Below are 14,969 nucleotides of genomic sequence, written 5' to 3'. Positions count from 1 at the left end.
TGAAAGTTTTCCTAAATGTCTAGCACCTGTGTTTGACAGATGAGAAAGGCCCCTATGAAAGCCACCACCACAGGGGTAGCCCAATCACCACAACTGTGCTGGCAGTCCAAACAAAAGCAGAGGGAGCTGGACAGTGCAAGTGGATTTGTGGTCCTCATGAACACGTTACAGCCTAGTCCTTCACAGGGACTCCCTGCCTACAGTGAAAGCTGCTGCTACTATTGAATAGGGACCTGTAAAAGTCCTGTGGATACAGATGCTCCAGACACTGATGTAATCAGTGTTGTCAGCACCTCCCTTTGCAAAGGCAATTATTTCAGAAATCAGAGAAAGTTGGGATGTGACCATTACTGTTAGTGTAAAACTGCCAGTAAATCCCCAGCTGTGACATGTATTTGGAGTCAACCTAATAGCAACAAAACTGGCTAGCCATGAAATGTGATGCATCTAAAATTGAAAGTCACTAAGAAATGCAAAACTTATCTTTGCTAACCTCTGGCTCCCCTTGTATGGATACCACTGTTAACACACAGACTCATCCCTGAATCACATATGTAAGAGCGTTAAATTTCCTAAGTTCTTTTCTCACAGCTGTTTATTTGCAGTTTCTGCCACCTCCTGAGTGAAATACACTGTATCATGTATGACAAATTAACAGCAGTTCTTTGAACTTTGCTCTTAATTTAGTATCTTACAGCTTTGTTTATCCTATGGCTATATGCATCTAGATATCCTTGTACGAAACTGGCAGCAGAAGCCCCCCAGATTTCTTAAGAGAATGGGTCAGCTTGTGGTGAGCATTGGTAAAGGCTCTGCATCACAATCAGAAATCTGTCTGCCACCAGCTCTTACTGGAGACTTAGGAGACTTACTGAAGTAATCTGAAATTCCTCAAGCGAAACAGGGTACATTTCATATCCCGACCAGGAGGCAAATCTTTTTTTAATATATGCTTTTTTAAGTCTCTACACTGTTTTCTGTGTGATGCACTGACTGCTAACAGTAGTTTCATTTCAGTTTGTAAAGCCATAAAATATACATGACAGGAAAGAGTAGGACATAGGGCTACTGTCAACTGTTCTAAAATTTCTGTGATCTAAATGCTCCAGACTATATGTACCTATGTGAAGAGCATGAAAACCTGGGATGTAGACACTGTTCAGTGAAAAATTCTACTAGTCTGGTTGAGGGTGAGGTCCCAGTAGACCTGGCAGAAGGGCTCATGGTGAGATCATGGTGAGAGTCCAAGCAATCTTCTTTGCAAGCATAAAAAGAGCACTAAACAGAAATGTACTTAAGACATTTTTTTCTGGTCAGCTTGGCTGAGGAGAGAAGCTCAGAGATAATGCCATGGAAATGATAATTTGCAGTAATGGAGAGCACTGCCTTTCTTACCTCTGTGGCTGCAGAACTGCCACCTAGGTCCCGGGAGACAAAAAGGTTGACAATGGGCCTACTTATTCGCTGAGTTGCCAAAATTAATGCCAAAGGCCACCAGAAACTCAGCATCTTCCTTATTGTAGCTTCTCCCTGCAACACAGGGCAAAAAAAATGAAGTGTGTTTGGAAAAAAAACATGCAGCACAGGACCAAAAGCACAGAGAAAGGTTTTCTGCTTTTCCCATCCATTGTCGGTTTGGTACATTAATTTCAATAATTTTCAATATGAGGAGCCTAAAATATTTTCACTCATGGTAGCAATACTGATTCAAAAGAAGATGTGTCATGGATCTCAATAAATAATGCATAAGGTATCTATCTGCATAATTTGTTCTGACTACCAGACAAAGCTACATGAAAAACAATATGACATTTGAAGAAAAAGAGAAATTTTGGTATCTTTTTCCAAATGAACTAAGGTGTTCACATAGTTCATGCTGTGCTGTCTTACAGATTGGTACAGAGGTCCTCAGCAGACACATCCATACCATGGAAGGCATTGTGTCACGTGTGCTGCTGCTGGAATAATTTCTACCACGCCTCTTTAACTGAAAATGTCTTTTCCCACAGGACAGAGAGAAGGCCCTTCATGCACAGTGGTTTAACGTCAGTATTATAACACAAAAAAAACCCAAGTTAAATTATTGAGTTCAAAAAAACACAAGCATGAAGACATACCCCCATTTCAGGCCCACTTCTGTCAGGAATAACATCATGTATGTTCCTGTAGTATCCGAGGCAGAGCGTGGTACACCGGACAAGTGCTCCCATGTATAAGGACAAGATTGGGATCAAGAGAGGCTCCCTGCACTCCAAGTGACTGTGAAGCAAAATGGCTACAAAAACAACCTGCAGAGAAAACAAACAGATGATTAACAACTTGTCTGTGTGCTTCTCCAGGGCCAATGCATCTCCTGTCTGTTTCCTACTAAGTCAATCTGAAACAACTTGCATGGCTAGAGTATCTATAGAAACTTTTGTCAGGATCCCCCAGTATTTGGTCATGTACATGAAAAGAACAAGAGTTAACTTCAGACTTGTGAAACAGGACTTGAAGGCTGGGCAGGTGTCAGAGTAGAACCCATAAATAGGAGAAGGCTGGCATGAAAGTCTGGCAAGGTCTGACAGCAAGCATGTGGCTGAGAGTCACCCTTCCCAGGAGAATGTGCTATTCTGATACACACTGAGGCTGGAGACATGCTTCTAGGGTCAGCATCTAAGCCCTACTATTTTTTTGTTTTTTCTGGGCAGAGTGGGAGGGTAGTGACAATTAAAAAGACAGATTTTTAAAATATTCACTTCAACATTTAGGAACAGGAAGTCGTATGTCAACCTAATTTTCAACTTTTTCAAGTGAAATTTCACTATTTCATTACTTGCTTTTCAGCTGAGTGCCACATTAATGTAAATTAAATGGAAACTTTCAGGCTAATGAACAGTTCATAATTCAGCCTCTTAAAGACTAAATGCTCAATCCTTAAATGTAAAGGAACTGATTAATGTGATATTATTCTCTTTGTTAAGTATAGAGTGGATGAAATGCCTGTTAAAGTTCAAATGACTCTGGATGGGGGGCACAACTGAAAAGCCAACTGTGTATGGTGCTGTGAAGAGGAGAACCAAGACAATCCTGCCAGGACATGCTGGTATTCAAGTGAGTTACAAGAAATAAAATACACATTGCTCAGGTGCAGGTTCTCTCCTTCATTGCTAGAGCTGTGGAAGTAGTTAATAAAAACCACACTCTGCAAATGTTCCTGAGGCAGGCCACAGTGCTTATGAGGGTTTTCAAGTATACAAGAACATTACTTTTCAGTAAACAGAAGCCACAAAGAGTGTGCACATGAAGCTACTCGAGAAAAAGTGGCTACTGCCTGTGCCCCTACTCCCTGTGTAGGGTGCACATGTAGGTGTAGAGTTCTGGGCTATTACAGCCACAACTTTTTGTGTTCCGGATTTGCTCTTGCTCTGTGTAGTGTTCTGTTGAGAGAAGATGACAGGTGTCTTATTCTTCACAACCCTGGCACTCCACTCACCAACCCCTGTGGAAAGGGCATGGCCAAAATAAGAATTTGTTTCTATATTTAGCTGTGGATGACCTGACACGCACCCAGGGTCAGGAAACTTTGTAGGTCACATCAGAACAAGAGCAGACCCTGAGGGTTAAGGTCATTTGCAGTAATTGGTATTATCTCTGGGGATTTAGTGCAGTACTGTAGTTGGGCAGACCTGACAAATACAGAGTAGCAACTGACTGAATTGTTCAACCTGGTTTATGGTTTCCTTATGTTTAGTGGAAGGAAAATGCAATGGAAAATTGAACTGAGTGCCACTGACTTCAAATTTCCTTCGATGTCGTACTGTTTTATCCTCTTCCTTATCCAGTTATTACACCATACAGCTGGTAATGGGGCAGTACAGCAACTGTTTACAATTGCTGGGACTCTTCACTTACTAATATTTTTATATGCTTTCAAATGAGGGCTGTATATTGGCTCTTAAATGCTACAACATAGTGTGTATGAATGTTGTTTTTTCAGTGTGCCTAATACAAAGCAACAGGATAGTTAACAGATTCCTTTTGAAAGTTCAAAAATCATTTTGTCTTCTCTGAATCACCCAGGGGTTATCACCATAGACCTTTCTGGAGCACTTCTGAGCCTTCACCTTTTAGAAGAGTAACAAGTACTCAGAAGGTGGTTTACACTGCATTTCCTTGGATTAGACATCACGTGCAAAACTGACAGGTCAGCTGGAGAATCGTGCCTTCACCTCCAGCTCAGGATTTCACTGGAACTGTGCAAAGTGCTGGGGAGAATGTACACAGAGAGAAAGATCTATTTCAAAGCACTCTCTCAGCCTCAGGACTGATAGCAGCCCATGGTCTCTTTGCCTGACCTTTCTTTTCCCCAAATGTACACGTGTACATACAGAACTTGTTTATCAGCCATTATGAAACAGGGTTGTGGAAGTGCTTCAGGACGTGACCCTAAGCCAAACAGCTCTGGGAACTGACTTGATCCAGTCAGGTGAGACTGTCCTAAACCACAACTGCCAGCAAATAGGCTTCACATGATGAACAGTCAGAGGGCAGCACACAAGACTACTTCCTCTGGTATCTTGCTTATGGAAGAGAGAGAAGGCACAGAGAGACTCTCTGTACTGGAGAGTTCCTGTTTAGGAAAGCATCTGGTCCATAACACAATGGAAACAGTGATTCTATGAGGAGCCTTTACCTGAGCTATGACATCTGAGATGGAGGCACATCCCACCAGGAAACTGTACTTGTGTTTCAGCAGAATCCCAGCATGGGTCCATGCCTGAAAAAAAGACAGAAAAAAGTTTGGAAAGTGATTATGATATTGTGAATGATTTCAGGTCCAAGAATGCTGTTTTCTGGTTGTACACAAACAACCTGCAGCAGTACCTGGTGTGAGCTTGGGCAAACATTAAGCCATTAAAGCAGAGAAAGTACTGCTACATTGAGTTCCTCATTGCCACGCTGGCAGGGAGAATAGGGATAAATTTAGAGACTGTATAGAAATTTCTGAGCACATCCAGTAAGAAAGCAGCCCTTCACAAATCAGATGCTGCACAGATAAATTATCATAGAAAATAATCTAATAAATAATCATTCACCTGCTGGATGCACCTCTGAAGTGTAATATTCATTGACCCACTGAGTTATACTGAGTCCTGTCTGGAAAAGAAAACTAACTTCTTTTTAATGATCCAACTTCTTTTTATTGTCAGTGACTGTTTCAAGCAGACAAAGTGATGAGAAAATAGTGGAGGCATTGGCATGAGAAGGTTCTCCTTTACCAATTTTACACACAGCTAGGGGCATTAAAGAGAGCTGCCACATTTTCATGTTGCCACAAGCAATGAGCCTGGTGATCTGGGAAGCAGCAGCTCTCCTCATGTGTGGCTCTCTTCCCAAGCATTTGAGATACACTGAAGTTAGACGTGCTTGCAAAAACTGATGGTAAGAAATATCTTTTTGACAAATTTGCTTTGAGAAATTATTGATTTTACTCCTTGTGAGCTCTGCAGTTCTGGGAATGCATGGCAAATCCAAATCTTTCACCACAAATCAGAATGAGGTCACATACAGACAACCAGTGCAGCTCATCACACGATGACCAGTGCTTTCCAATATGCATATACTGTAACTCTGACAAGGCAGCTGAGGTTTTTGACATTTGTCATAATCTCTGGGTGTTTAAAGTCCACTCAGATGCTTTCTCCATATAGCAGGAGATGAGTCTAGGTATATACAGAATTACTGCTTGCAAAGGACACATCTTATTTCTGCATACTTCAGTTTCCCATCAGGTAACAAAGTTTGTGAACTAAGGTCACAAAAACATAGCATTAAAATTTAATTTCAGTTCTGAATCAGGTACTCACCATGGCGTCCATAAAAGGGAAGGCAGCAAGATAAAGGAAGGCCCTCCGAGTTTTACTTCCCACTGATTCATCCACATGGTGCAGCTTATTAATAATGTAATACCCCAAATCACTATATGCTGTAGGGAAACAAGATAAGAATGAAAAACAAAGGTTGCATATGGACTCTTGGGTGAGATATTCAGAAGTACCTGAAAGACTGTAATGCCTTGGAGCTCAGACACACATCCACTTAGCAAACAGCTGCAAGGGCTTCAGATATTGCAGCCTCACCAGCTGCTGTTTATGACTAAGAAGTGGTCTCACGGTTCTTTTTAAAGTAACCTTTGGCAGAGGCGTGATAACAAATGGCTGGATTGGGAGATGAGTATAGTAAGAGCCACATCTGTTTGCTAAATGAACACACTGGTACTCCACAAAATCTACTGCTCCTTCATTAAATCAAGGCTCTTTGTTAGAAAAGCTTTTTCACCAGGCATTGTGTATTTCATGGGATATAGTGCCTTATAAATGCTGAAACCATCTATTATCACTGCATTCTCATTACATTACCTGTAAACCTGCCCAAAGCTCTAAGAGGATACTGTGATTTGTGATGGCATGCAACAAATCACACTCATTATGTCTCTCCCTTACTCTGCCTAATGACCACCTCTGCCAGGACCTGTCAGGACACTGTGCTTTGCTGTGCAGTTCCTGGGCAGCCTTGACCTGCCTTAGGTTCCTTCCTTATCTAGATCCAGCACCTCTAGAGCCACAAGTCAGAATAGGGTACCTCTGGAAATCGGGGTGTTCCCACTTCTGATTGCCAGCATGTTCTTCACTGTCCTGTTTCAACCCAAGACAACTTTTAGTGTTGGACAACTCTCTCTTTCCAGGCCTCTCTTCACAAAGTGTTGGGTTGAAGGCTGCACAGACATGGGAAGTCTCCACACAGCTCTCTGCAGAGCTGCTTAACAATTCTGTTTGTACCCATGTTATCCAGCTGTTTTAAAAACCCCAGAATCCTCCCAATAACCAGGAATAACAAAGGCTGTGACTGGAGTCTGGACTATGGAGGCAAATATAATGTGCAGAGGTAAATAATCCAAATCAGTTTTAACTTTTAAAAATTATGTTCTACACCTGCACATCATTACTTGATTTCCTCTGTACACTTGCAATAGCTGTTAAAAGAATTATTAGGCTGTAAGGCCAATCTCCCTCAAGGCAAGTAGTGGCAGAATTATTTGTGTCTGGGGAACCTTATTTCAGTTCTCTCTTACTTGTGTATTTTCTAAGTTAACTATTTCAAATGTGAACATCTATCTAATTTTCTATTTGTAACAACCCTATTATCTTTGTACAACTCTTCATATAGGGTATTTCAGGAGAGATCCTTTTCATGAATGCAGGTCTCATAACTGGATTGACAAATGCTAACATTAGTCATCAGATTCAATCCTCTTAGCCTAAAACTGCCTTTCATAACTTGTAAACAATATTTGGAAGCAATTAAAGAAGAGTTTAAGTTGTCATTATTTTGTGATGGCTTAGAGATACAGCAGTTAATGATTAACAGAACTGAAAAGACTATTTGAGCCCAAATAAGACAGCGTAAACAAGATAGTAAAATAAAAGAAGGTGGTATGACAGCACTGTGAACAAGCACAAGCCTCATTCCAGATAATCAGGACTACCCAAAAGATGCTAAAAATGTTAAAAACTCCCCCATTCCCTATGCTGGTCCCTATCTGTATGTCTTTCACCTGAACTATGACTGTTAGACTCACAGTCTCCAAATTCACTCAGTAAATCCCAAGTTGCTTTGCTATCTTCCTGAGGCACTCCCAGCCTTGTTTCCTTTTGGAGAAGGTTGGGGAAGAATTTTAAACCAGGACTCCAACTTTTCTTCAGTTCTAAGAGGGCAGTTTAGTCCCTTAAATGTTCAGGTGCCTCTTCCAGTTCAATCAAATATCAAGCACAGCCTCTTTATATTTTTGCATAAATAGCCATGCACCAATCTTCACTTGGTGTTTTGAAAACTCTCTGCTACTAAGGGTTTTTTTTGTGTGGTAAGTCCTTGTGGAAAGCTGCTTTTATGGCAGGGCAATACATGAATGCTCCTGAATCAACTTATTTCAATGAAGAGAAGAAATCTGGAAGGTTTGTGAGGCAAGCCATGTGGGAAGGTCAGATTGATTGAACTTTCTCTTAGGTTCCATTGAGTGTGCTTTACACTTCTTCACAAAAACTTAAAAACCAATGCAGGAAACACACCACCTTATCCTCCACATAAGGACTGAGAATTGTAGCCCATGTGCTGAGGAACCTGCTTCTGTGGAGGGGCCACCTCCAGCAGTGCAGTGCTAGAAGCACAGCACGCTGCAGAAGTCACCTTTCCCTGCTCTCCCTGTCCTTCATCTGTTTTAAATGAGACTTTTAAAGTGTTTAGAATGTGAGTAATATGTAACTTTCTTGTCTCTAAAGGCCATTGTGTTGGTTTTTTTTTAACCTAAAGTTTACTACTACAGAAAATTTCACAGAATCAGAGGGTCAGAGGCTGAACTACTCTCACTTTTAAGAAAAGAGTAATAGTTATTGGCAGCGCACTCTCAAGGCACTTACATCACTACAACTCATAGCACCACATTTTTAAGATTTCTAGGGATATCAGCACTGAGCTCTGTAAGCTTAAATTTTTTTTTTCTCTCCCTATCAAAAAAAGTTTAACTGCACTTTTTCATGTGATTTTGGTTGTAAATTTATAATGGTTAAACGTATAACATTATTTTGAAAATAGTCAACTATTTCATATGTCAGTGAAAGCACACAATCACTTTTGCTGATGTCCATGAATGTTTATGTCCTCACAAAGAAGGATTTAGCAAGCTGAGATTCACTGACAAACATACAGGCATGTGTCACTGAGCTGTGAATCAAGCAATTGCTGATGCAATTAGAACTTAACCTTGGCCAACCTTACAAACTTATTATGAAGAATGGTACAAAATTAATAACACAGACAACATAGCCAGAGAGTATTACATGAATCTAAAGCAGATGGCGCTTCCCACTTCTTGCATAATTTCAACTAAAACAGAGAAGTCCAAGTCCAAGACAAGCTGCCTGTTTGCTCTTCTCTAATACCTCATTTGTTTTGCTATGTCTAAGGATCAGATTTGCTACAGAAGCTAAGCAGAAATTCTTGCTTTTGTTTTTTTTCCCAGTTGAGTTTTAAGACCCAGAAGGTCAAGGAATGACACTGAACACCTAATTGGATCTCCTGGTACCTACACCAATTTCTCTAGCAAGCCAATTACTACCATGCAAACTTCAGACATCCTTAAAACAACACACTCTTAATAATGCCAGCAATCTCAGACAAATACCTGTACTGTAGTTATTTTGGAGCTGACTGCTACTGAGCATGTCATACTTAAATCACAAAGAAAAAACACTAAGAGGAAGTGGCACCATTTACTTCCAGACATGGAGCTACATGTGTCAAAAATAGCTTTACTGGAAGAAAAAAATCCAAAACATGATTTTGGGTTAAAGTGTGTTCTTTCTAAACACATTTCATTTAGATACTTTGCTGCCAGTTTTAAAAATGAACTTGGAGACTTGAGAAGTAACAAATCTATTCTGCTGCTTGTCAGAAAGATGGTTCACATGGACAAAACTGATGCTCATCAGTTTCTCTATCACAGAATATTCTGAGTTGAAACAGACACACAAGGACCAAAAAGTCCAACTCTTAAGTGAATGGCATGTACAGAGACCAAACCCACAACTTTGGTGTTATTAGCACCATGCTTAATGCACTGAGCTAATTTGTTCAACTACGTGATTTGAGCAGATAGGAAAATACCAATGTAAAAATACAATAGCAAATCTTCATTTGGAGATGCCGCAGGGTATATAGATCTTTTTATGTCTTTGGTTAGCTTGAATTTAAAACAGAAGAGAAAGCCTCTGTCTTCCCCGTGTGAAAGCTCAGATGAATTTTAAGGTGTTGAGATTTTTCTTCTTTGCTTATTATAGTAATACATGAATTCAAGAAAACCAAAACAGCTTAAGAGCATCTCAGTGAAGACTGATTACTGCAATCATATTTTTCTGTGTTCATGTCTAGCTCCAAAATTGCATTAGTTGATTTTCCCAAATCTATGAATGATTTTTAGTATCTGAAATATCTTCATATAAGCCAACATTTTGTAAGTCTCAAAATTATCCTGTTTTAACTGAGACATAATCACTACTATCCAAAAGTGCTTTGGTCATAGGCTTTCTTCCTTTGTCCTGAGTACCTTGTTGAAAAGAAACTGCCTCTGTTGTGGGAGAAGGGTTGGGGCAGGCAGGGAAGTATGTTACTGCTTTAGCAATGACCATGTTGAAGCAGGACAAAGTTTTAATTAATTACATTTTATTTTTATTTAGAGAGGAGGGGGATGGGGAAAGCAGCAAGCCCAGATTAGATTCTGATTCTGTCCCTTTTTTCCAGGGCAAAATGTTTAGTATACTGCACTACAGTGATCTTGTCAGAACAAGACTGACTAAAAAAAATACCTCAGCTTGCCACAACCCACTCTGTAATTCCTAGTCTCTGGAAAATTCCAGTAGTGTTACACTGGAACTGGTGGGATTACACCTATGTTTCAATTCCTTTGGAGATTTTTAATGTACATGCAGTGATCATGCATGCGGGAAGCTCCAAAGTATCAGCGGGATTGCTAGGAACTGCTGAAGTTTTCCCCTGTGCCATCTATGGCCTGTGCTCAGCAGCCTGACAGCAATAAATGGGCACAAACCAGATCACTCACATGTTTTGGCCATCCAGTCTGCTATAGATTATTGCAAAAGTTAACCTACACTTAAGTTTACTGGTTACTAAAGTTCCAACCTTTTTCTCCTGCTGATGACAATGATCCATCATGTCATTTTTAATCAGAAATAGTAAAAAACAAAGAGGATATTTCCTCGAAGTAACTGCTGCCCTGTCATTTCTGGAACTACTGAGAATTATTCAAAAGGAAATAAACTTTCTCAGTATACTATTTCTCAGTAAACTAGTAAAAAGTCGAACAATGCTGCTTTACTGCCAAAGAAAATGTGCATATTCTTCATGACACTGATGTTAAAAAATTCACTTAGTACAGAGGGCTTAACAGCAACACTAAGAAATGCATTATGTTAGCATAATGTTATATAAATGACTTTTCTCCTCTGTCAAGCTGGCAATTTAGTAAGATGTCAAAAATATGCAGAGACAGGCTTAGCATGTTGAATCCCTTCTCTTACAGCTAGCAAAAAGCCAATCTCTGAAATAACAGGACACTTTAGACCCTGGCTCCATAGTGACCTTCCCACTAGGAGACTAACTGGTGGCAGTAGCTGCCCTCAAAGTAGCCCAGGGGAAGGAAGGCAGAATATTCCAGATCACACCTGAAACAGCCAATCCAGGAATACTGTACTGACAAGGTTTACAGCAGCGCTGGAAGTAGGATGAGAACATGGCTTTGAATCCCTTCGGCCAACTTGGTTCTCAGTTGGTACTGCTACCTGTACAGGGGAGTGACAGGAGCTGCTGGTAAGGACTTTGCAGACCTTCTTAAGGATGTGGCTGGGTGATGACTGAGGGACCCAGAGCTTGCAACTGTGAGTTCAAGTGGTTCAGCTCAGCCAGTCACTGGCACAGACAATTTTGTGAGCCCCAGTGGGGAAGCAGCAGTGGGAAGCTGGTGCGGAAGCAATGAAGCATGAGTCAGGTGGGTGAAACAGTCTGGTTTGATATTTTCCAAGAGTAGAGGCCACTGTTTGTGAGGAGCTGTGTGTGAAGACTGCAAATAGTCTCTATCACAGCTGGAAATTGGTGATTCATTGTGGTCACTGTGTTTCTACCACCACTTGTTGTCTTCCTTTTGGTACTCCTTATTTCATTGGGCTTTTTGTTTTCTGTTTCTTCCTGGGCTTTGACAGTCCATGGCAGATAGACATGCCATCTTCCTTACCCCTATATTTATGGCATGTGAAAAAAAATTCAGTCCCCTAAGTGTTATTTGTTTCTCTTTTTCATCCAGCAAGCACCAGTGACCTGTATTTGTGTCTCTTGTAGATAGCCTGGGATAGGCTTGCAGCTGCTGGGGAGCGCTTGCAGGTCCTAGGAGGCCGCCTGTCACTGGACTCCTTCTCTTCTTCCTGCTAGGCAGGCTGTGTATCTGTGGGTCAGAGCAAAATAATCAGGACTTGAAACAGGTTCAAAGGAAACTTGGAACATAAAATTTGGCAACATCACCCAGGCAATTGGTGCTAGAATCTGACTAAATCCATTCCCTCAGGCGCTCTGCCAGTCTCTGCTGTGGCCTTTGCATATTTTCAGGCATAGACAAGTTAAAATACCAAAAAATATTTTGCAGTCTGTCACCATAAAAAGCTGAAAGATTGTGTTCAGCCCTTTAATTCAGGACTTTAAAGCATGGTAAGCACAGCCTCCTTTTTTTTCCCAGTGTCTGCAGAGTGCATTTCAGAGGTTCCAAACTCAGCAGAGCTCTACTTCCAGGCAAAGGCAAGAAACTTAGCTGACAAGTTTTCCAATCGTTGTTCCAAACACCTCCTTTCAATAAGATGTCCCACATGGAAAATCCAGTTATGTCTTTCACCTGGAAATCTGATAGTTGCACTTAAAACTTTCTTAAAATCTATTCTAGCTTAAAATAAAATACTGTATGACTAGAAAATAACTTTTTATCCAGCTGGCAAAGACAAAAACTTTGACCAGCACTGGCAGAAAAGCAAGTGAGCAGCTCTGGGGGTTGAAGAAACATTCTAAGCAAAGAAATATGAGCCAAATGTACAAATGGGCCAAAATTTATAACACTGACTCAATAAAACAGTTTCAGATGTAAACATGTTTAAGAAGTGACCAATCGAAATCCGTGAATTATATCAACTTGAATCCATGGATTCAGCTTATAAAATTAGCAGTATCTAATCCCTGGCATACAGTTGCCCTGGCTAGTGAGCCATAAGTGTAAGCATTTTTTATGACTGTATAATGGAGCAAAGCTAAATAGCACAGGGCTCGCATACCAATGGTGGAATAAGGGATATGATGGTCAAAACAAACTGTAATGCTTGGGAGGCACATAGAGCTGGTGAATATAGCTGGCAGCCAGTATGAGGGTAAGAGCTGGGGGCATTTGTATTTACCAGATGGATCTTGTACCTACTCAGGCAGGAACTGGAATAGTCCTATTCTATTCTATTCTATTCTATTCTATTCTATTCTATTCTATTCTATTCTATTCTATTCCATTCCATTCCATTCCATTCCATATGATGAACTGCAGCACATGTTGCTCTTGAGATACTAACAGCCTGATAATGAATGCTGCCTCCCTTCAAGGCCACTCTGAGATTTCACAGCAATCCAGGATATTGTCATTACACTTGCATTTCCCATTTTTCTGTGATGGAATGACACCCTACTGGTGCTGATCCAATCCAATGCCAACAATCCAATGTCAACCAACACATGCCTCCATAGGCTGTCACAATTACCTCCTCCTTCCCACCCCTTACAACTCTCAGCTTTTTAGAATTTTACCTGCTCAATGCAGTGCACTCTCTGCTTCTTCCTCCAGAATCTCTCGTTCCTTGTTACTATGTCCACAGGTTTCAGCATCGTAGAATGAGCCAGAAGGTGCAGAGAATCTCGCAGAGTTCTTGGAGAGGATGAAGTTAAAAGTCTTCCAAGTTAAATGGCTTTTATTGCTGTGGCTGATGCTTGAGTGATATCCCATTTTTGTAGGCTCTCAAAAACTGGCAAATACAGTGGCTGCCTTTTTAAATGTTCACTTTGTGTCTGCTTGTGTATTTTCTTTGTTTCAGAGTACACTCAGGGAGTTGGTCTCAGTTTGGTATAAATTGCTCTTACTAACCTCTTCCTCACAGATTAATTATTCAACAGAACTGGATGATGCCTGGCAGCACTAGAGAGTACTACCTGATAGTTCAATGAGGATGCTGGCTCCTGCCTGCTGAGAGTTTTGTACTGTGAGAGAAGTAGCAAAGGAATAGGTACAGAAGGAGTATGCCAACAATGCAACCAAGAATTGACAAACAGCCCTACCACGCACACCTTGAAGTCCTGCCAAACCAACCCAGCAGATACTGCCAGCTGATCATTACTACCTAACAGTAACACTGAGCTACCAGCTTCAGGCAACCTGTCAACCTCGTCACAGTTTTGCTCACACACCTGACTGAAAGAGATCAGTAGTGTGTTTTGTTTCCAGACAAAACTGGAAACAAAAAGCAGGAGAGACTGTGCTTGGAATCTGCTCCTTAATAGCCTGTTTAAAAAGCAATAAAAATTGCATGGATGGGCAAGATACCAGCCCGAGAGAGCTCATCTCTTCTGCATCTCCTGTTGTACTTACAAATGAAATCTTAAGCCTACAGCTTAAGCAGTTTGAAGAATGGGTGAGGGAAACAAATGAAAAGTCATATTAACTAGACGTGAAGTGACCTTACCTATTAAAGTATGAAATACAGCAGCTACAGCGCCAGCCACAACCATGCACAAAACTGCTTTGGTCCTGTCTCTCTTGCTGTTCACAAACACCAGACCTACATTTTTGAAGTCACTCATCGGACCCGTGAAGAACTTCATCAGGGAGTATGCCAGCCCATAGCTGGCCAACATTTCCACAGCATCTTCCTTGACAGCAGCAATGCCCCTGTTCAATGCCTGTTGAAACACAGAAAGAGCAAATGATGTAGCGCATGTGGGAGGGGTACCAAACACAATCTCCTGCATCTGGTCTCTGAAGGAACAAGCAAGTTTAGCTGTCATTGTTTTCACCCCAAGCTGGACTTTATTTCTCTGGATTCAGCAGCAGTAACTTGTGACTTGTGGCACAGGGAAAATAATTCAATATAGACTATATTCAACTCAAGTAGACTCGAAGATAAGATAAGTATTCACTTTTGAAGTATATAATGGAACTTCTGCCATACCAGAAGTCAGTCTCTTTCCTTTTCAGAGTAATTTTATGACCTGCTAATAGTCATGGATAATACAAAAACCACTGAAATATTGCTCTGAGGTTTCAGCCATGATTTCATCAGAGCATA

At 40.9% G+C, this 14,969-nt stretch overlaps 1 protein-coding gene across 1 annotated transcript in view; it reads right to left on the bottom strand.

Annotated features, from left to right (window-relative positions):
* Nucleotides 1–14,969, bottom strand: part of ANKH (ANKH inorganic pyrophosphate transport regulator) — a 97,883-nt gene that overhangs the window by 27,490 nt on the left and 55,424 nt on the right. The window contains exons 2-6 of the mRNA XM_053979677.1: nucleotides 14,367–14,583; nucleotides 5,850–5,968; nucleotides 4,676–4,759; nucleotides 2,118–2,288; nucleotides 1,396–1,530 (exon numbers count right to left, since the gene is read on the bottom strand). Of these exons, the coding sequence (XP_053835652.1) occupies nucleotides 1,396–1,530; nucleotides 2,118–2,288; nucleotides 4,676–4,759; nucleotides 5,850–5,968; nucleotides 14,367–14,583 (726 nt within the window). The remainder of the gene's footprint in view (nucleotides 1–1,395; nucleotides 1,531–2,117; nucleotides 2,289–4,675; nucleotides 4,760–5,849; nucleotides 5,969–14,366; nucleotides 14,584–14,969) is intronic.

The sequence above is a fragment of the Vidua macroura genome, chromosome 1, assembly GCF_024509145.1.
Source record: "Vidua macroura isolate BioBank_ID:100142 chromosome 1, ASM2450914v1, whole genome shotgun sequence".
Lineage (NCBI taxonomy): Eukaryota > Metazoa > Chordata > Aves > Passeriformes > Viduidae > Vidua > Vidua macroura.
This window is presented reverse-complemented; position numbering and strand designations above follow the sequence as displayed.